The 21,153-nt window shown below is 38.3% G+C and overlaps 3 protein-coding genes across 8 annotated transcripts in view; 2 read left to right on the top strand and 1 right to left on the bottom strand.

Moving 5' to 3' along the window:
* Positions 1-10,114, top strand: part of LOC132790537 (GATA zinc finger domain-containing protein 10) — a 35,588-nt gene extending 25,474 nt beyond the window's left edge. Inside the window, exons 2-4 of the mRNA XM_060799094.1 lie at positions 2,860-3,036; positions 9,223-9,641; positions 9,705-10,114. Coding sequence (XP_060655077.1) covers positions 2,860-3,036; positions 9,223-9,641; positions 9,705-9,972 — 864 coding nt within the window. The 3' untranslated portion in view covers positions 9,973-10,114. The remainder of the gene's footprint in view (positions 1-2,859; positions 3,037-9,222; positions 9,642-9,704) is intronic.
* Positions 10,115-10,912: 798 nt separating this feature from the next.
* On the top strand, positions 10,913-13,067 carry LOC132790538 (eukaryotic translation initiation factor 4E1). The gene is made up of 4 exons (XM_060799095.1): positions 10,913-11,468; positions 12,289-12,363; positions 12,421-12,608; positions 12,690-13,067. The coding sequence occupies exons 1-4, from the start codon at positions 11,134-11,136 to the stop codon at positions 12,848-12,850; spliced, it is 759 nt and encodes a 252-aa protein (XP_060655078.1). The 5' UTR covers positions 10,913-11,133; the 3' UTR covers positions 12,851-13,067.
* Positions 13,068-13,776: 709 nt separating this feature from the next.
* LOC132792041 (protein ECT2) overlaps positions 13,777-21,153 on the bottom strand; it is a 55,373-nt gene continuing 47,996 nt past the window's right edge. The window contains exons 1-11 of one of the 6 annotated variants that reach the window (XM_060801244.1): positions 20,981-21,030; positions 20,691-20,826; positions 20,513-20,619; positions 19,363-19,612; positions 17,783-19,198; positions 16,480-16,611; positions 16,068-16,418; positions 15,069-16,010; positions 14,898-15,008; positions 14,683-14,832; positions 13,777-14,619 (exon numbers count right to left, since the gene is read on the bottom strand). In XM_060801244.1, the coding sequence (XP_060657227.1) occupies positions 14,491-14,619; positions 14,683-14,832; positions 14,898-15,008; positions 15,069-16,010; positions 16,068-16,418; positions 16,480-16,611; positions 17,783-19,198; positions 19,363-19,612; positions 20,513-20,619; positions 20,691-20,826; positions 20,981-21,015 (3,759 nt within the window). In that variant the 5' untranslated portion in view covers positions 21,016-21,030 and the 3' untranslated portion in view covers positions 13,777-14,490. Of the gene's footprint in view, positions 14,620-14,682; positions 14,844-14,897; positions 15,009-15,068; positions 16,011-16,067; positions 16,419-16,479; positions 16,612-16,898; positions 16,998-17,782; positions 19,199-19,362; positions 19,613-20,512; positions 20,620-20,690; positions 20,827-20,980; positions 21,031-21,153 lie in introns of those variants that run through there. The other 5 variants (XM_060801243.1, XR_009632961.1, XM_060801246.1 and 2 more) reach the window with 5 other exon arrangements.

The following is a 21,153-nucleotide window of genomic DNA, read 5'->3' as shown; positions in this document are numbered from 1 at the left end:
TTTGAATATGAAAATTTTAAAAGTTTATCAAATTATTTGCTCTATTTTGAACTTCGAGGTATATTTTGAATTTTTTGGTATAACTTTTAGGATATTTGTATGTATAACTTATAGTATATTCGAATATGAATATGAATATGAATGTGAAACTTTTAAAAGTTTTTCAAGTTATTTGGTATATTTTGATCTTCGAAGTATTGAATTCAATTATATTTTGAATTTTTTGGAATACAGTACAAGTACCAAGTACAGCTTTTTTATTTGTACCAGTACCAAGTACAGCTTTTTTATTTGAATACTAATATGAAAAATTGAAAAGTTTTTCAAGTTCTTTGGTATATTTTGAACTTCGACGTATATTTTGAATTTTTTGGTATACCGTACTACCAAGTATAACTTGTAGTATATTTGAATATGAATATAAATGTGAACATTTCAAAAGTTATCTGGAATATTTTGTACTATAGAATACTTTTTGAACTTTTTGGTATATTGAAATACCAAATATAATGTTTAGCATATTTAAGAATTCCTTGGGTATGTTAATTGTGTATATTTGAACAAAAATTCAGTTCTCACACTGTTTTGCTTTTATTGTAAATGGATAGCTGGTATCACACAGTCGAGCACACTTGACTGTAGTTTACTCACTTGTTTAATATCAAAATAATGATTGAAGCTAAAAATCCAGTTTCAAGATTGAAATCTTGTTTAAATTGAAAAAATATAAAAATCAAAATTTTTGTCCTACATTTTAGAATGTCATGTTTTTGGGAAACATTTAATTCTAACAAATTCAACTTTTAATGTGCTAAGCGTTTATTTAAGAGTCTTAAGAAAGCTTCACAAAATAATATGTTTGTTGAAATTTCGTTAACCTAGTAAATTATATAATTAATAAATTAAACAAATGTAACACAGTTAGAGGACCATAAACACAACTCATTTGCTGTGCATTAATTAGTTGATGCACTTTAAAGTAAACTTGTATGAAGCGAAATGAAAACACTAATTAACAAGCGTTAAAATTGAACCAAATTGAGTGTTGGCCTTGTCCACACTTAATACAAAATCGAAAAAGTGGGCGGGTCAGCCACAAATGGCAGAGACTTGAAGTTTAATATTATGGCCAGTCAACAAGTCAGGTAATTTATTTAAAGAAGGGTATGTTTGAAGCTGGATGAAAGAGATTTTGAGTTCATTATTGTGCCGATGATGATTATCAGCTGAGGAAAGTGCGCAACAATTAGCTAATTATTTTTTGGTAGACACTTTTTTAAATGCGGGTCAAATGGGCTTGTGAATTGTGATTACTTTTAAGCACATGGCTGTTTTCTTTTTCTATGCTGCATTGTGGGTCAAAGTCTTTGGAAAAATGACGTTATAAAAGAAAAAGTAAACCACGAACATAAAGCCCAAAAACAAAAAATGTTGTTATATGAAAACAAAACAAAAACAAAAGCAGAAAAAAACCAAAATATAATATGGCGCATAACTGAGAAACGGGTTCTGCCAGACAGACAGATAACAAACAGACAGCAAAAAACTGAAACTGAAACTAAAACTACAACTAAAAAGCTGCGCTTGAATAAATGTTGAAAATTTTAAGTATACCAGAAATTTATTGCAGCGCATTTTTTAATGTAGTGTGAAAAAAAGCGCACTGGAAATACACATGTTGTTAGATGAAATGGAATCGCAAGAAAATAAAACAAGTGAGAAAGCTATAGTCGATGTGCTCGACTGTGAGATACCAGTTATCGATTTTAAGTAGAAGCAAAATAGTACGGTATTATTCTTAAAACATACCGAATTAATATACTGAAATGTACTAAAATATACCACTGAAGCTATGGTCGAGTGTGCTCGACTGTGAGATACCAGCTTTGCATTTTTAGCAAAAGCAAAACAGTGCGGTATTTTTCTTGAAATATACCAAATTAATATACTAAACAAATACTAAACTATACCAATAAAGAAGGCTATAGTCGAGTGTAGTCTACTGCTTGCAAAAAAGTGTGGCAGTCTTAAAATATACCAAATTATTATACTGAACAAATACTAAAATATACCAAATGCTATATTTGGTATATCGCTGTACAAGTTGGAAAGCTATAGTCGAGTGTGCTCGACTTTGACATTTTCAATTAATGAAAAAGAGTGCAATATTTTTCTTAAAATATACCAAATTCGGATATTAAAAAACTAAGATATATCAGTAATGAAAAGTATAATCGAGTGTGCAACAACATTCGGTAGTATTCTTATAATTTCATACCAACCTTATCTTTTAACAAATTAATATACTGAAAAAATAGTAAATATACCATATGCCATATATGGTATATCAATACTGTTACATACTGGCATGTCTATACTGTATCGCGCTTTAACGCTGATCTAGAATAGTAGAATGGTAGATGACTCCTTCTGTCTCTTACATTCATCTTTTGCAGGCACAAACTTATAACACCCTTTTAGCCTATAGATACCCGGTATAAAAAGAGCAATGGCGAAAAGCTAGTTGCAATGCTTGTACAAAATTGTGGAAATGGCAAAAAAAAAACAAACAAACGAATGCGTTGTAAAACAATTTCTCTCTAATTAATTGTGTACATTTAGTTGGAGGTGGGGGAATTTGCTTTAGTTTTGATTTAGTTTGTGTATTTTATGTGTGTGCATTTTCCGCTTTTGGGCCTTGTGTTTATACGCCTGAAAAGTGCGAAACATGGCGCAAGATTGCTGCCATGTTGCAAGTGCCACCCAGGGAGGTTGCAAGCAGCGACAACATTGTTGAGATGGCAAAGCTGTTGGCTAATTTAACGCGCATTTTTTCTAATCTGTTGACAACATTTGCAGGATGCCGCACCCAACAACAGCAGCAACAACAACAACTACAACTTGGCACAGCATCAACAGCAACCACAGCAATCGGCAGCAACAGCGCAGCAACAAACAGCACATGAGCAGTCGTTAAATGTCGAGGCTGTCATATTGCAAAATCAGGTGGATACATTGCAATGGCAATTGAAGCAGGTGAGTGCAACAACAACCACAACAACAACAACGAGAATGACAACGACAACTTGCAGATTGAAAGACTTAAGACACAAACCTAGCATGGCAGCCAGACAAAAGACTTAAGACACAAACGTGACTTCGAGCCGCTCACTTTGCATTGTTAACTATGCACAACTATATTCTGCCCTTCTCCTACCTCCCCCCTCCCCTTACCCCTGCCCCTCTGCTAAGCAGACCTGCTCCAAATACCTTCAACTTCAACCTGTTCCCTTGACTTGTCTTTGTCTTTTGCTTTTTTTTTATCTCTCTGCCATTCTCGACTTGGCAGCTTGTGTTCTCACGCCTAATACGCTCATAATTACCACTCAATGCCAACGCGAAAGAGAGACGTTGTTATCCGCCTGGCTTCCAGCTTGCTTTTCCCTGTCTTTCCCCCCTCCCATTCCTCTCCTCCACTTTCTTGTCTAGGCTTTTCAGCGCCATGTTAAGTGGCCTTTGTTGTTGTTGTCGGGTTTATCTATAGTGTTGGCAGCAGCATTTCCTTCATTTGTTTTTCTTTATTTCCATTTCTTTTGTATTGTATTCCATGTTCTACGTTCTGTGTTCTGTTTTGTGCAGCTCTTCAAATTGATGGGTTGTGTGTGTTAGGGCGAATACGACGTCCAGAATACCACGTCCACACAATTAGGCGGCACATTCTTTTTTAACGCTTAATTATAGAGCCCGGTGGTCGTTTCAAGTCATTCTGTTCTATGAGTATTCTGTTCTGGTCATCATCTTATTGTCTTTTGGCTTTGACCATTTCCTCAATGCCGACATTAATTTTATATTTCCTCATTGAATACTGCATAGAAATGCTTAAAGATTACGACGAAAAGATTTTAAACTTTTTATAAAGGAAAGGCAACTTCCTTTATTAGGAACAAGTCGAGTGTGCTCGACTGTGAGATGCCCGATTTTGAATAAAATCAAAACTGTACGGTTTTAGTCTTAAAATATACCATAAATATCGCAAAAATACTAATATGTAACTAGAGCTATATTTGGCATATTGACATAGTAGTATTTTGTATAACAAACGAATATACCACAAAAATACTGAAATAAACCTAGGGCTATTTTTGGTATATTGGCATAATGGTAAATGGTAAAACTGTGTGGTCTTATTCTTAAAATATACTAAATTAATATACCACAAAAATATGGAGAAAAAACTTTATTCTTAAAATATACCGAATTAATATACCTTAAAGTACTACAAACAAAATTCGTATGTGGTATTATTCTTAAAATATACCAATTTAATATATCGCAAAAATACTGAAATATCCACCTATGACTATATTTGGTATATTGACATAGTGGCATTTTAGTGCTTGAAGAACAGCAGTACGGTAATATTCTTAAAATATACTGAATTAATTAATATATATACCACAAAAATACTGAAATTTACTTAGGGCTATTTTTGATATATTGACATAGTACTGCATTTAAAATATGGAGTACAAAATATGCCAGATTGTCAGCAAAATCAGCTAAGATCCGTAGACGTTCATACGGTCGACAGACAGACAAACGGACATGTCTATATCGTCTTGTCAAGAATATACATCCGAGATGCCTTCTTCTCCCTCTTACACACAAAATTATAATACCCTTTTAATTCTATGGGCACCGAGTATAAAAAGTGGAAGGGAGTCTCGATCACATTGCGTAATTCCCATTAGCCACAAGCCAAACGAATCGACTTGACTCGCCTCAAAAAGAGAGCAGAAGACTTACCAAATATTTAGGCCAACTTCTTGGTTTCTGCGTTAGAGCCAGTTAACCGGGTTAAAATTTAAAGCTTGTCTTGTTCCCAATACTTTGACTTATTTCAAGCATTTTTCCAATCCATATTTGAACCACAATGACCTTCAACTTTCTTTGCAACACTTGCTGAACAGATTCTATATATAATTCATCAGTTAGTGGCCAACAATGGGAAAATATTTACGCTTTCATTTCGTTTTAATGCGACTCTTAAATGAAGTTGTCTGCAACCGAAGCTGTGTGTGTGTGTTTGTGTGAGGAAAGCCGTCGAGGTGCCAGGAAAATTGCAATATAATCAGTGATAAACATTTTCCATTTCCATTTTACTTTGGACCGTGTCTATCGACACCGTGAGCGCTGCCAGCGTTTGGAATGTTAGCAAGCAGAGAAGGAAAACTTGGCAACGAGGCAAAAAACTGGGTTACAAGACAAACCAAAGGCGGTCAGCACGAGCAGCAGCAGCAGCAACAACAGCAAACTGGCAGCAGCATAAAAAAAAACTTCATTAAACTGCAAACAAATCACAGACGAAGCGTGGGCTGAGACCAGACCCAGAGACTTAGCCGGTTTGATTGATGGCGTCGATTGATTGCGGCGTGGACGGAAGCTTAATCTATGCAACAGTCTTGGAACAGCAGTCCAGAGCGGATGCTGTTCCAGCTCTGAGATGACTTTTTAATGAACCAAATTTCAAAGTTGAGTACTGGGAAGGGAGGGGGAGACAGGAAGTGCGGCCAGGCAAAAGGCGATTCGCTTGTCAAATGCAACTGAAATGCGCATTAATGAATTAAACAAGGCATAACCGAGCTACAGGCATATTTCAACATAACTACAACTAATGAAACTACAACAATACAAATAAAAATACCTGGAGAGCGATTCCTACTCGACAACAACAACAACAACAACGTCTCATCGCGTAACTCGCATTTTGCCATCCTCAGTGCAATAAACACGCAGTAGGAAAACGTTTGGCTGCTTAAACGGCAGCTGCTAAAAACCCCAAAACGGAAAAACACAACAACAACAGCAACAACAACATCTGAAACAAGCAAAATAAAGCTACTGTTGAGTGTGCTCAACTCGGTGATACTTGCTATTAAATGTTAACTAATTTTGGAAACAATTTAATAAATCATACCAAATGAGTTATAAAAGATTTTTGCGCTTTGAAATTGCGTATGAAATAATTACTTTTGGATATATACTTTGGATAATTACTTTGGATATCGAAGGATTTATGTAGATGATTGTTGTTCATAACAATAATCGTTCCAGCGAGACATTAGTTAATAAATGTAATATTCTATTAATAAAAAATAATAATATTATTAATAAAAAACATAGTCATTTTTCTTGACAGTTTTCTAAAGCCTTTGGACGCTAGTTATTTTTCTTAAAATTTTTAACATTAGCTTAAAAACTGAACTTAGTTTTTATATTTATTTAAAGTGATTCCTTTCGCTACAAGTATTATGACATTTTGATGAATGCCAAAGTCAGTTCAAATCTATTTTTTTAGAGTGTTTATTTATATAGATTTCATACACTCTTATTTTTTTTTTTTTTTTTTTTTTGTAGATACAAAAATAATTTTAAATTTTTTTTTCTTTAATGTGTACAAATGCGAAATTAAAAAAAGCACAGATTTTAAATTTTACCATTTTTTGTTAATCATAATTTATTTATTTATTTTAATCATAATTCAAATACAATTCCGAAATGAAATGAGCCAGAACAACTAAAGCTTCCAGGCGATGTTGATCATAATACTAATATCCAAACAATTTTTATTTGATATAATGTAATAAATCTTAAATTGGGATGTTATGCCAAGGCTAAGGTTACTTTTTATAAGCATAGGAACTGTTGAAAGTTGTGATTTTTTTAATATTCACAGCTGTACGTTATGAATTTTAGGTTCATGTATATAAAATTAGATATTTTTTTAAGATTTCAGTTACATTTCTGGCTTTAATATCACTAAATTATACTGCACTTCTACCATCCAAACTAGCAAGTATCGACATTAACAACGATTTGAACCACCGCAGCAACCAACATCAGCAACAACCAACGACAGCAACAACAACTGCAACTACAACGACAACTACAACAAGTCTTATGCAATCAGCAGACTGGCTTGCTGGCCAAAATACACATTGGATAAATTCACCGCCTGCCAAATTGCATTTGCCAACGGTTTTTTTTTTCTTTTTTGGGCGTCGTGTGAAACTCTTTTTTTCCTCTCTATTGGTGTGGCCAAATTCGGTTGCTGTGTGGGCGTGGCAGTGGGAGATAAAATGGGCATATTGGTCAGGTGGCATCTTAACACTTTGAGTTGCCAATTTGGCAAAGTGTTGCCTCTTAATTAGGCACTGGAATTATAATATCTTGCTAGCCTAAAGACTGTGTGCTATTTGGCTCGAGTCGTGATTCCATAAAAGTACATTGAAGAAAAGATATATATCAGATTTCAAGTGAAAGTTGAGAGAGAAAGAGAGAGAAAAGTTCGATGACTGCTCCAATAGAAAATAATCACAGAAAACGAAAATTAACATAATCGATTAATCGCCAATAGATTCATATCAAATATGATTTTCATTAGAGGTTATTGTGACACACGACACGCTGCATGCAACCAACGACCTTGCAACGTGCTGCTGCTGCTGCTGCCACGAAAGTGAGTGAAATGCGAAGCAGAGATGATCGAAGAATGTGTTAATGCATTCGCAAAAGAAATACAGAAAGCACAGACTTTAAAAACTGGATCTGAGTCTGAGTTATTAGAGCAGCGAGAGAGAAAAACAGTTACAAAGAAAACAACAAACAACATTCCAGCTGATTGGGAAAATGTGTGCGAGAAAAGTGCATAAATCACAAAGAAGAAGACACATACTCGTAACATATCACAAAAAGAATCTCAAATACCCTCAAAGATTGAAAAACTGTCCAAGCTCAATTTGCATGCAAAATTACTCGAGATAATTAGCATAACAAATTGCTACAAATGAATTTAAACTGCGCTGAGTAGACGAAGCGTAAAATGATATCTACAAGAGTCAAAGAGACAGACACACACTGTTGAACACATAAAGAACAAAGAACACAAACTGTTTTGAGACAATCAAGATTCCAGACTTGTTACGTTTACAACACGACAAAATCTCTGTTGCGCAACAGTCCCTGAATTATTATTAAATTTTCTACTGAGATCACTTCTGCTTAGCTTAAGACTCTCGCTTTGGTGTTTTAAGTCGAGTTAGAAACCTGATTTCGTTACACTTTCTCTGTGGGTTGGGCTCGTGTTTTATAGATCTTTGGTTTTTACAATAAATGTAAATCAATCTTTCTTTTAGCAAAGTGAATCATATCGCTGCGAGCATCTATAAAAGATAGTAACAACTCTGACAAATTACTTTTACTTTTACTTGCTTTTTACTATTATTGTGCCTGTTTCTCACATTACAAAGAAAAATATAAATTGCAGCTAAAACAAAATGTATAACTTATAAATTTATAAGCTCATGAGAAACTAAACAAAGTAAGAAAGCTACAGTCGAGTATGCCTGAAACAACTTTTATTGGTTTCTGAAAATTTGGAAAATTTAGAAGTTATTTAGAAAATATTTTGTATTAGTTACTTTGACTGACAATCTGGTATATTTTGTACTTTTTGGTATATTTTGATTATAGTACCATATATAGCCTTTGTTTTAGTATTTGTGCAGTATATTAATTTGGTACATTTCATGCATCGTACCGCACTGTTTTACTTTTATTCAAAATGGGTAGGGAGTATCTCACAGTCGATCACACTTGACTTTAGCTTTCCTACTTGTTTCTAATAGTGGGAAAACATTAAACAAATTTTATTGACATACGAAATGATTTGAGTTGAAACTATAAAATAAATATTGGAGCTGGCGAACAAATGAAGCTAGAATAGTTTTTTTTAATTAGATATAATTCTTGCGCGGATGAAAGCTGTTAAGAGAGTTTATACTGTACTTAATCAATGCTCTCAAATGCCAAGGCAGCTATGCTAATTATTCTCCACTAACATTAACATTATTGACGATTTATTGATTCCTACTCTTTGAGATGAGATAAATCACAGAATACGTCTGAGATTAAAATGAAACAAATGTTGCATTTTTCAAGACATTCTTAACAAAGGGTGGAAAGCCAATATGCAAGAGTAACCAAAGTGGCATTAAATCACATCTTACAAATCTTAACGATAGTATGTCTATGTATGTGGGTTTAAATGTTTTATTGTGGTCTTCTCTATTTTCACTTCTAGAAACACCTGACAATATCTGCCATTATTCACACATTCTTTTGCTTTCTATCAAATGTCTAATTTAATGTCCACTTTTGCAGACGGAAACGAATTGCGAAATGTACCGCGCTGTTATGGAGGAAGTTGCTCGCTTCTTCGAGCGCTATCAACAACAACAGCAGCAGCAACAACAACAGCAGCAACAACTGCAGCAGCAACAACATCTCCTGCGCCAGCAGCAAATGCAAGCGAATCGCCACAGTCTAGGCGGAGGCAGTGGAGAGCAAATCTCGCGCTCAAAGAGTTTGCATCATGTGCAGGGCAGCGTTCAAAGTGATCCCAATGGCTTCACGGAGAACTCGACAAGTTCTGCATCGAACTCAGCCTCTGCATCGTATCTGCGAGCACGCAGCAGCACCAACTTGATGTTGAATCAATCGATGCTGACGATGAACGAGGATCACAATTACGAAAGCATTGCGCCCGCTGGCAGTTATAATGCCTTCAAGGATTTTACCTGGTAAGTGAAAATCGAAATGCCAAATGACAAGTAATTTAACTATTTGTCTTTTTTTTTTTACAGGCGACGTTCGCCGAAAAAAGTTTGGCGGCTGCAAGGCGCGATTGTCATCGCCGGAAGCAGCCGAGGAGAAACTGAACCAGGAGGCGTTTCGCCTGGCGCGCACCATACGCAATCTGTTGCACACATCGCAACAGCAACCGGATCTCACGCAGCCGCGTCATTCGATTGGAGTTGGAGTTGGAGCTGCAGGTCATCGGCTGTGCATGACGCAAAAGACGAGCTCAGTGCTGACTCTGCACAATGCCACAATGGATGCTACGACGCCTAGTTTGCCAGCTGCCAAGACAAGCAGCAACAGCAACAACAACACCACCGCAACTGCCACAGCAACTGCCACCGCTGCTGAGATGCTCTTTCTGCGCGCCAACACAATGCGAGACTCACGTCTCTCGCTGCGCAGCTCCACCGACAGCTCTGTGCATTCCACCATCTCCTCGACATCGTCATCGAAGCTGGAAACCGACGAGGAGATCAACGCAATAACCACAGCCAACAACAGCAGCAGCAACTGCAGCACCAGCAGCAACAGCAGCGGCAGCAACAAGCAGAGTCCAACCACTGGCTCCAGCACTGAGGATGAGAGTGGATTCAGTTCGATTAGCTCCTTTCACGATGTCGGTTTGCCGCTGAGCTCTACTCTCATTGGGGACACTTCGTCGAGACGCCTCTCGATGTCCACGGAGAGCCGCAACTCGACGCTGAAGTCGGCGCTGAATGTGGTGGGCGTGCCGACCTGCTCGCTGAGCAGCAACCAGTCGCCAGTGCAATCGCCCGCCAAGACGTATCGCAATGCCAATCGCTATCAGCAGCGCTTCTCGACGCTCTCCAACGAGGATGCAGCCGCTGTGCTTTGGGTTTAATCTCAACCCATTAACTATGTACAGTGGTTCTTTCCCCGCATAAATTATTTACATATTACATTTTAGTTTTTAATGATATTTCTTGCGCCGCGTCGTCGTGAAGTGCCTCCTTCTTTTTTAGTAGTTATCAGTTGTTGCATAAGTTGATGGCAACTTTCTTAAATACTTTTACGATACAATTTTATCGATTGCATTTTTACATTTAACGCTTTTTTTATATCATATGTATGTAAAGTGTTAGGCTAAGTTTTGCAGTATTTATGTTTAATTGTGCAGTTTGTAACAAAATAAAACGACAACTCTAAAAGTTATATGACTGACAGTTAGTTGACTTTCGATTTCGATAGCATAGGCCTTAGAGCTTGTGTCAAAAGAAAAAAAAGGGACATTCTCTAATTTTATTCGATTCGTTGTTTCGGTTTTTGGCACGTTTCGTTTCGCTCAAAACTTTTCGGTATTTCTTTCCGCAATATTCCGGCACTCAACTTTTCGTACTTTCAATCAAGTGCACTTTCCAATTTTCTTTCCCAATCAAAGCAAAATCAATACCTAAAAAAAAAGAGAAGAAAATGGCCAGCGCTGAGATCCAAATCCCTGAGCCATCGGTGTTCGAACCAAACAAGTTTTTGCAGAGCCGCCTCGAGCTGCAAGCTCAAGCGCAGTCGCCGCAATCGGCACATGATGCCAAGCAGGAGCTGCAGAAGCCACCACGGGATCAAGAGCTGGAAGGAGCTAATAATAAAAGTGTGCCCGAGCAACAAAACGAGCAAACATACAAAATCGAATATAAACATCCACTTGAGCATGTCTGGACGCTGTGGTATCTGGAGAACGATCGCACCAAGCACTGGCGGGACATGCTCAATGAAATAACACAGATTGACAGTATAGAAACATTCTGGAGGTAAGTATAAGGACCTTATCTTATACCCGATACACATAGAGTTGAATGGTATAATAACTTTGTGCCTCCCTGAAATGTATGTAGCAGGCAGAAGTAGAAATCTCCGACCCTATAAAGAATACATATTATTGATCAGTATCAACAGCCGAGACGATATAGCCATATCAGAAACTGTATGAGATAGAGCTATCATTTTTTTCTACAGCACTTGTTATGTTTGCACTCAGATCAATTTGTTTCGAATTTTTGCCACGCCCACTTTCAACCCCCCAAAACGACAAAAACGCACTCTTACTACGGGCCTTAGTATGTAGCTTCGGCTGACAATATAGTATACAGTAGAATCCGGTTATAACGACGCAGCTTATAGCGTCCGTCCGGTTTTTGAGACGAAAATTCTATGACTTCTTGGGTCCCCATACAAATTAAATTGATTAAAACATTAATTAGTTGCATTTTAAAAACCTATGGCAACCATAAAATAAACAAAATGTTATTTTTCAACTTTTGGTTTGTAGGTGTTCCGGATATAACGACGGTCCCTTGAATATACCAAACAAAAATTTTGATATATATATCAAAAATAGATGTTGGTATTTTTGTGGTATTTTAATTCTTGTATATTTTATGAATAATACTGCAGTAGTAATATATTAATATACCGATTACAAATTATGGTATATTTTGGTATTTTTAGTATATTGATTTGGAATATCTTAATAATAATACCTCACTGTTTCGCTTTTATTCAAAATGCTTAGCGGTATCTCACAGTGACTTGCGTTCTGTTAATCAAAATTAATTTTACTTTTACTTTCAGTTTGTACTACACTATCAAAACACCATCGGAACTCAAGGTTAACTGCGATTACTATATGTTCAAGCAGGGCATTCAGTATGTATAAAATACTAAATTCTTTCACTTACTAAATCTACTCTACTCCATTCTTAGGCCCATGTGGGAAGACGAGGCCAATATTAAAGGTGGTCGTTGGCTTTTCACAATGGGCAAGAGCTCGAAGGATGCACTCGATCGCGTTTGGCTGGACATCTTGCTCATGATGGTGGGCGAATCCTTCGAATATGCCAGCGACATTTGCGGCGCTGTCGTCAACATACGCGGCAAAAGCAATAAAATTTGTAAGTCAATCGAATATATTTCATACTATATTTTATATATACTTTATCAAATTCTCACTCATTTATTTTCGATTTCTACAGCTGTCTGGACTGCGAATTACACAAATGAATTGGCTGTCTTGGAGATTGGCTTTAAGCTGAAAACATTGTTGCATCTACAGTCGCATAATTTGCAATATCAACTGCATTCGGATGCCATGTCGAAAATGAATTCAGCAGTTCGATCGGTATATAGCCTGTAAAGTATTCTACTTTGTATATTTACAGATTAGGATGGACAGCTGAGATAAGATTCGCGTAATTATGCAATGCATGTCGTTGAAGAATTGTGCATGTAGTATATGAAATTATTCTGGCATCAGCCCAAATTGTACACATTGAAATTCCAGCAAATTCTGTCACAAAAAATGCGTGTTTATAGATTATACAAATAAAATTATTCGCCGTAAAATCGGTAAAACAGCATTGAATTATTATTTTCTCCAAGTTTAAGAAATTTTAGTTAACTGTTAGCTCTTAACTTCTTCGCATCCTTGTAAATTGGAAAAGGATATGGTTTTTGGGCTCATCAAGACCCAATCTATCGATTTGCATTCAAAGTTTTTGAAAAAAATTTTTTGAAATTTTTTTAAGGGGACCATGCAAAAATTGATCAAAAATCACAAAATGAGCTGTAACTCCTGCATTTTAAGGACTAGCTGGATGTCCTTTACAGCAATGATAGAAATTGGCATTAGAGACCAGAAAGTGCAATAAAAAGGACGAAAGTCCTTACAGGAGCTGAGATATTCGCAATTTTATCTATAGCAAAAATACGTTATAACTCGAGAGTCCTTCAAAGGATAACAGTGAAACTAGTGTCAATCGATGGCTTTTGAATATATCTATCACTTGGCCAAAGGACATCCCAATCGCGCCAGTAGTTCAGCAGTTATCCTGGATTTTGTGTTTTTGAACAGTTTCTGTGCAAATTTTTTAAGCCTTCCCACCGAATTTTTTTTCCCTCGAAACTTTCCAAATCTTTTTGAATTCCGCGCTTTCTAAGAGCTTCCTTACATCCTTCGACAGGATGCGCAAGGATATACAACATTTATAGAAATAATGCGCATTTTCCGCTTATCCTGCGGAATGCCAAATCCAAAAACAATGGGAGAAATAAAAAATCGCATTCTTGATAGATTTATGTCATAGTTCATATATTTAAGATTATCATACTCAGTTAGGATTAAACTGCTTAGCTGTACGCCGTCCTCAAAACAATATTAATTGAGTATAACATTAACTGTTACATAATTTTTAAAAAATTTACTCAGTAAACATTCACAGCTTTTGTGCAAAAGTGGCGACAAGCCGACGAAAGGACATGAAATCGAACCGAACCGATTCGAATCGATCGAGAATGACCGATTAAAAACGTTTTCAGTGCGTGAATGCGATTTCAAGTCACTAATACAATTAGTTACATTATGCGGTTATACATTGAACATATCGATAAAAATTAGTTTTTAGTTGTAGCGTATAATAGAGAACTATTTACAAATTAATAATAGACTTGACTTTACTTTGGGGAGAACAGAAATCAATTCGAGATCGCCAAATTCGAATGCAAACGCTTCAACATTTGCGAAATACGAAAGCTCTGACAATCAAAACGAAACTTACGAATTTGTAGCTTATAAACTAAGGGAGATTGGACGCGTGAATGTGAGATTACAATTTTGAAATAATAGTTACAGTTAAAATTAAATGTTAATGCTTAGCCTACGTTGAGCACAAATTTGAAACACATTTCAAGCGAGTTTTTTTGTTGTGCCTACACAAAAAAAGAGAGTTCAAATGGAATACACTTTTTGGGAGCATCTCAGCTCAACAGCATTCATGGCTAAATTCGACCCACGACGGCCTTGTTTTTGCGCGTGGGCTGCACAGAAAGAGGTGGCACGACCAGCATCTCGGACTGCGCGGATGGTGAATTGCTGCGCATGCTTGAGCAATCCTCATCTGCAACTTCCTGTAATTGAAATTAGTTTTAATTAGATTCCAGTACACACAAAAAGAAGTCATTAAAACTTACGTTAATGTTGGTGCAGCTGGCAAGACGCATCTGTGCCAACTGCGAGGCGGGCGTCAAGGAGTTGGTGCTGCCAAAGGGGGAAGTCATCATCGTGGATACGGCACGCTTCAGCTTATTGGGTGTTTTGTTAAAGGAAAAGGCGCGTCCCACCTAGAGAAAAGCTACACAGATTAATAAAACATACTTTCGACTTGGGAGCTGTTAATTAAAATTACCTTCAGGCGCGTTTTGGCTGCCAATTTAAATGCTTTGCTCAATGTGCTGACATTCACATCGCTGATGTCCACTTCCAGTTCCAGTGAGGTGCGACTCAGCAGCATTTTGTCCTGCAGAATAAGAGTTTTAGTTAGCACTCAATTCAATCATCACTTGGCGCTTTTACTTACCGCATCTGTGCGACAGGTGTGCGCTGCAATCTGCATGCAAAGCTTTTTGAGATAGACCAGCTTATCCGTCTCCTCATCGATAATGCTAAATGTGTATAGCTTCTCCTTCTCGCCACGCTGCAGCAGTCCAAATGCACGCGGACTGTCCGTGATGTCAATGACAAAGCGTATCGTATTCAGTGATATCAGCTTGATGTGTTTATGCGTCTTGGCCGTGCTCGGCGATTTGGCTGCGTTGAAGCCACGCGAACGCTTCTTACAAAGTTCAATGGAATCGGAGAACAAATATAGCAGCAAACTATCGCCACGACCGCTGAGTGAATCGGACAGCTCGTTGACCTCACATTTGGAGATGAAGCTGCGATTCGAGCTGACCAAATGCGCAGGACAACCATCGATATCGTTGAATATATCAAAGATGGCCATGCGTGACTCTGTGCGTCGCTTGTCCTCATTGATGTGTAGCGTCACCTGCTTGATGGCCTTCAGCGCCTCCTCAAGACGTGCATGATCCACATTTGCGTTGCCCGTGTGCTTCAGTATATCGTTGAGCAGCAGACTAATGCTAGGCAATCGCTGCACGGGCCGTATCATCAGATCCTGTAGACTCTGGCGACCGCATTCGGGCTTTGTCTGATTGATCTTGAGGAAGGCGTGGAAGCGCGGGTATTCCCGATCACAGTATAGCAGCTGTTCCTTCATCTGCTCATAGAAGTTCACATAGGGCGGATAGGCTTTGATAAGTTCATCGCGATGCTGAATGATAATATCGCCAATGAGGCAATCCTCTCGCCAATTGGCGTGCAGTTTACGCAAATGCTCCAGCATGCTCTGATGCACCTCGTGTATGGGCAGAAAGTTGCCAAAGATGGATTTGATCTCTGATTTATTCAGCAGTGGATCATTCGTCTCCGCGAGTTCTTCCAATTTGTTTTTAAAGAGCTGTGAAATAGAATGAGATTAGAACTGATTGTTTTGGCATTTCATCAAGCTACTCACATTTAATATGGTATCTAGAATGCCCACATAATTCGACTCTGTGGTGAAGAAGTCCATAAAATGATTGAAGCGCATGGATTTCTTTGTGGGCGTCGCTTCACTTGCTTCAGGCTCAGCGTGCAACAGTTTATCATTCTCCAGCTTATCAGGACTGGTGGTGCAATCAAAGAAGCTATTCGAAACGGACAACAGACCAGCATCGGACACCGAAGAGCGTCGCTTGCCCGAGCCCAAAGGTGTGCCCTCCAATTGAATGCGCTGTGAGAAACGCTTCCGTTTCCGCTTGTTGAAGCTAATAGGCAGCGAATCGCGACGATCGGTGCTGGGCGTATTCGTAATGCTGTCCAGATACTGCAGACAAAACACATACGTCAATAAATGTATAACAAAGGGAAAGAGCTGTCAATCTTACATCGCCGAATAGAAAGTCCATCTCGTTGGCGTATCCATTCTGGATCGTGTACCAGAACCAATCCGATTTCAGAATGTGCGTATTGTGATTCTTTGGCTCCGGCTTCGCGGCAGCCGTGTGTTGATCGACAACCTGATGGAATGAACAAACAAATAATTAACAATTGTTGCCAATCTATATAGTGCAAAAATGTGGGGAATAAAAATGTTTTGTTTGTTGCCCAATAAATTTGATCGAAACTCGCATGCGTCTAACTAATTAAATCTATTGTACAGTGTTCACACAACGCAGCAACAGCAGAAGCAGCAGCAGCAGCACAATATATGATGATGTTCTTCATTATAAAAAAAAAGAGGCCAAACAAAACATTTTTAATGCACACACATTATATCTTTTTTTTTCATTTTTTGGCAACACACTTTGAAACGGCATAAAAAGAAATCGCAAGCAAAATGTACAAGAATAATTGGAAATAACGAAATGGAGTGAGCAATAAAAGTGAATAAAAAAAATGAGTGAACAAGCAAATTGTTGAACAAAATTCCTTCCATCTCAAGTGTAGTGAAACATTTGTGCAAATATTTGTTAGTCTATAATCAAATGGAATTCTTTAAAGTCTCTCTGACGCGAATTATAGATCTAGATATGTATGTGTTCATTATATTGTTTAATTATTTCAACTTTTTTTTTGTGCGTTTTGTTCTTGTGTGAGTTTGAAGAAGGCATTTGAAACATTTATTCACGTGGAACGACGAAAACGACGTGTGCTTTAGCTGCTCTCGCCTTTCGCAAATAAATGTTTATCAATATTTATTGTGCTGCTTCTGTTTTTTGTACGCTTATTTTGTTTGTTGTTGTTGTTGCGCGTGATCGGATACCATAAAGTATATAGCATAGCATTAGAGAGGAAGTGTTTGGATATGAAAAGAATAAAGGGATAGAAGTCAAATTTACCGCACCCAAAATCAAAAAATTATGACTTAAGCTACATAACATAACCATTAACAATTAACATGTAATTTAATTTGAAGAGTGAGATCATTAAATCTGATTAAAAAGCAGATAAAATCGTGACGAACATGATTCGCGAAATGAAATACGATTTAATAAAGAGCACAAAATGTTTCAATGCAAGTGGAGGGGCGAAGCGAAGTGCGAGAAGCGTGTGAAAGAGAAGCGATGAAGAGAAGAGACGTTGAGGGGAACCATTTCTCAATTGCAATTAGAATTCCCTATGCGAGTCGTTTCAAAGCGTATTCCAAGTGTTAAAGTGTATGCCTTATCCTGGCTATTTTAAGTGTACCATTGGCTCATCTGCATCTGCATCTGCAGCGGGTGTCTGCTTGACACCATCGACATCAATTACTTCCACAGCTGGTATCAACGATGATGGGGACGGCGACGTTGATGATGATGAGGTGATTTGAAGTGGCACCATGGCCGTGACAGCAGCACAGCAGGCAATTGTGGATGAAGTGTCATTGGATGTGGTGGAATTGCAAATGACATTGGGATTGTTAGTTGTTGTGAATGCAGCAGCACCAACACCACCTCCAACAGCAGCAGCAGCAGCAGTTGCACCCACCGGCGGACCAAAGAGACGTTTCGCTGTTTTCTTCGTCGATGCCGATGCACTTCCGCTGGCGCCAAAACGTTGCAGTGGCGCCTTGGGCGTCTTGAAACCGCTGTCCAACAGTCCCAACTCTGGCGTTCCTTCACGTTCGACACGTCGACTGCTGCTACGTGTAATGCGACCGCAAATGCTGCGCAGCTTCTCCTTGACTGGTTTGCGTATGGATTCATTCAGCGTTGTACTGATGCTGCTGGCCAGCGAACAAACCGAATCATCTGCGGCATCGAGTGTCTCACTCCCTAGTATGGAAGCATCTGCACCAGCAATCGAGCTGCGACGCGTGCGCAGCGTCTTGATGATGGGCGTGCGATCGGCCACAAAACTCATGGAACGCTTCAAGGTGCGCGTTATGGAACCGGTGCGTATTAGTTTCGGTTTCTTGGTGCTGGCGGGCAAAGCAAACGAATCCACAGACATCAGCGAGACGCTGTCAAAGCTGTCGCGTTTGCGCTTCAAATCATTCTCGGTGGCCAGCAAATCATCCGACTCCATGTCGCATTCATTGATTGTCTCGATGGCCAGCAGCTTGGCGGGTGCTTTGAGTATGGGCGAAAGACTTTCGGTGGTCGGTTGAAAGCCATCGGTAGATGGACTGCCATTGCAGCTGGTGGGCGTGCCAGCTGTGATCGTGATGCTTGGTTGTTCCAACTTGTGCTGCATGTGATTGCTCTTCTTGGGTGTGCTTGCCTGCACATCTTCCTCGTCAGCGGAGTCGGGCAGCGGCAATTCCTCCTCTGGTTGTTGCATGTCGGCTGCCTCCACAAAGAGGCGATCATCAAAGTGTATATCATCGAGATCCTCCGCTTCTAGATTCTCCTTATCTGTAGTTGGTGATGTTTCCATCTTGAACTCCTTTTGCTCGGCAGCTGAGAGATCAGCAATGTCCGCGTCATTGTATTGAGTTGTGGTGTTGGGTGGTGTGTGTTTTGGACTGTTGTTCCTGCTGCTGCTGTTGCTGCTACAGCTGGTGTTGCTTATGGGATGGGGGGGCTTGGGGTTAGTGCTGTGGTTAGTAGTAGTAGTGTCAGTGCTAGTAGTAGTGCTAGTGCTAGAGCTTGTAAAGACTGCGCCCGTATTGGGCATCACCTGCAAGATATATACACGAGAATCGAACCATAAGACACACATAGAATATAAATCAAACTCAAACAAATAAAGTAACAAGAAACCAAATGCCAGCATGCAAGTGTTTACTTCAACTACTGTAAGTAAGATTGGTTGGTAACTAAATAAGTGGCTGTTTAACTCACGACATGCGAGCACTCGGGATCATCCAGTTCAGCACAGACTCCGCCATTCTCCAGCAGCACATCGACCATGTGCTGATGCTCCTCGGCGGGAAAGCCAAAGAAACAGATCTTCTGTCCCTCGAATGCCCTCAGCCGATGCGTCTTCGTGAAACTGTCTTGCGTCGCCTCAAACTCCAGTGAATCGCGTGCTGACCAAGCGGCATAGACCCAAGCCGGACGCACCACAGTCAACCGAAAGGTCTTGGCGTATCTGTGGAGAGCAGAAAGTGATGTTAATAAAAGGAAGCAAATAAAAGGGAGAAAGGAAACACTATTTAACATGTCTAATATCCCTTTAAGTATTGACTTTTTATCAAAATAAATAATAATGAAAAGAAGTAAATATAAAGAGGGAAGAAAGCACTTAAAACCTCTTAATTTATTCACTTTTTAATAATATAAATAATAATAATAGGAATTAGATTAAAATTAGAAAAGAAGCACTCCATAAAATATCTAAAATCCCTTCAAATATTCACTTTTTTGACAACATAAATAATAATAAGAGGAAGTTAACAAAAAGGAGACTCCTTAACATGTCTAAATACCTTAAAATATTCATTATTATTCGAGCTTTTATCTCTTAACATATTAAAGATGTTTAGAGATCAGCGAAAAAAGTACTGATAATAAATTTAAATGCTACATTTCAAATAAATGGAACAATTTTCAATTTTTACGTTGGAATAAATCATCTAAAAAAATTAATGTGTCTATTAGAGTCAATACTTGGTTGAAGTAAATAATGTTTAAATGATGCCAATAAAGTAATAATTCAATTTAATTTAAGCTTAAAATGATGTGAGTCAATTAATATCTAAAGAAATTGCAGTTTATGTAAAGTCTTTATTTGTATGTTGGAGTAAAAAAATAAAGCCAAATGAAAGGGTCTATTACAGTCAATACTTGGTTGAAGTAAATAAAGTTTAAGTGATGCTAATCAATTAATATTTGAAGAAAATACTAATAATATTTTAAAAATCAATGATCTATTAAATTAAGGAAAGTCTAATCAAACTCTAGTCATTGACGAAGTAATTCTAAATAAGTCTCAATTAAAATCAATAAAATGAAATTGAAAGCTCTTATATTTCTAGTCTTGCACACTTACTGATACTTTTCGCCGCCACTGTGATTGCATATCAGATGCGTGGTCTTTGTGTTCAGATCCTTCTTGATGCAGCCGCCCATGGAGTGAATGAGATTCACCAGCTTTGTCTGCAATGAAGAAGAGTTTTGTTAGCTTTGCTTGCTGTTCAATAAAAGAAGCAGATCTCGCATCCACTTACCAGCTCATCCTTTTTGCGTATGCCGGTGAAGCAAGTGACGACGCCGCGCATTGCATAGTTGTAAATGGGCCGCGTGTTCTGGCCAAGAGTTTGCTTCATCTCGGCGGCATACTTCAAAGCGGGTGGACCCAAAATGCTGTAAAGAGAGAATTGTAGAGAAAAGCCCATTAAATATTTATGTTTGTGGCACACATTTTGAGTTATGCAAGGTTATAGACGAGACGAGACGAGACTATAATCTGTATCATGTAACTTTCTGTATCTTGTTTTTAATGCCCTCCCCAATTGACCTTGGCGTTGACCATTGCGATGATGCTGCAGCCATATCTCAATTGCTCGATACACAATAAATCGGTTATAAGCGCTTCCAAATAGTTGAGGCAATCGTCGTCGTCGTTGTTGTCGGTGTGTGCACAACCGTGCGATCAGGCCATCCACGAGTGACTGCAAGTCAACAATCAGT

This window comes from Drosophila nasuta, chromosome 3 (assembly GCF_023558535.2).
Source record: "Drosophila nasuta strain 15112-1781.00 chromosome 3, ASM2355853v1, whole genome shotgun sequence".
Classification (NCBI taxonomy): Eukaryota; Metazoa; Arthropoda; class Insecta; order Diptera; family Drosophilidae; genus Drosophila; species Drosophila nasuta.
Note: the sequence above shows the minus strand (reverse complement) of the source record. Positions and strands in the feature narration are given on the sequence as shown.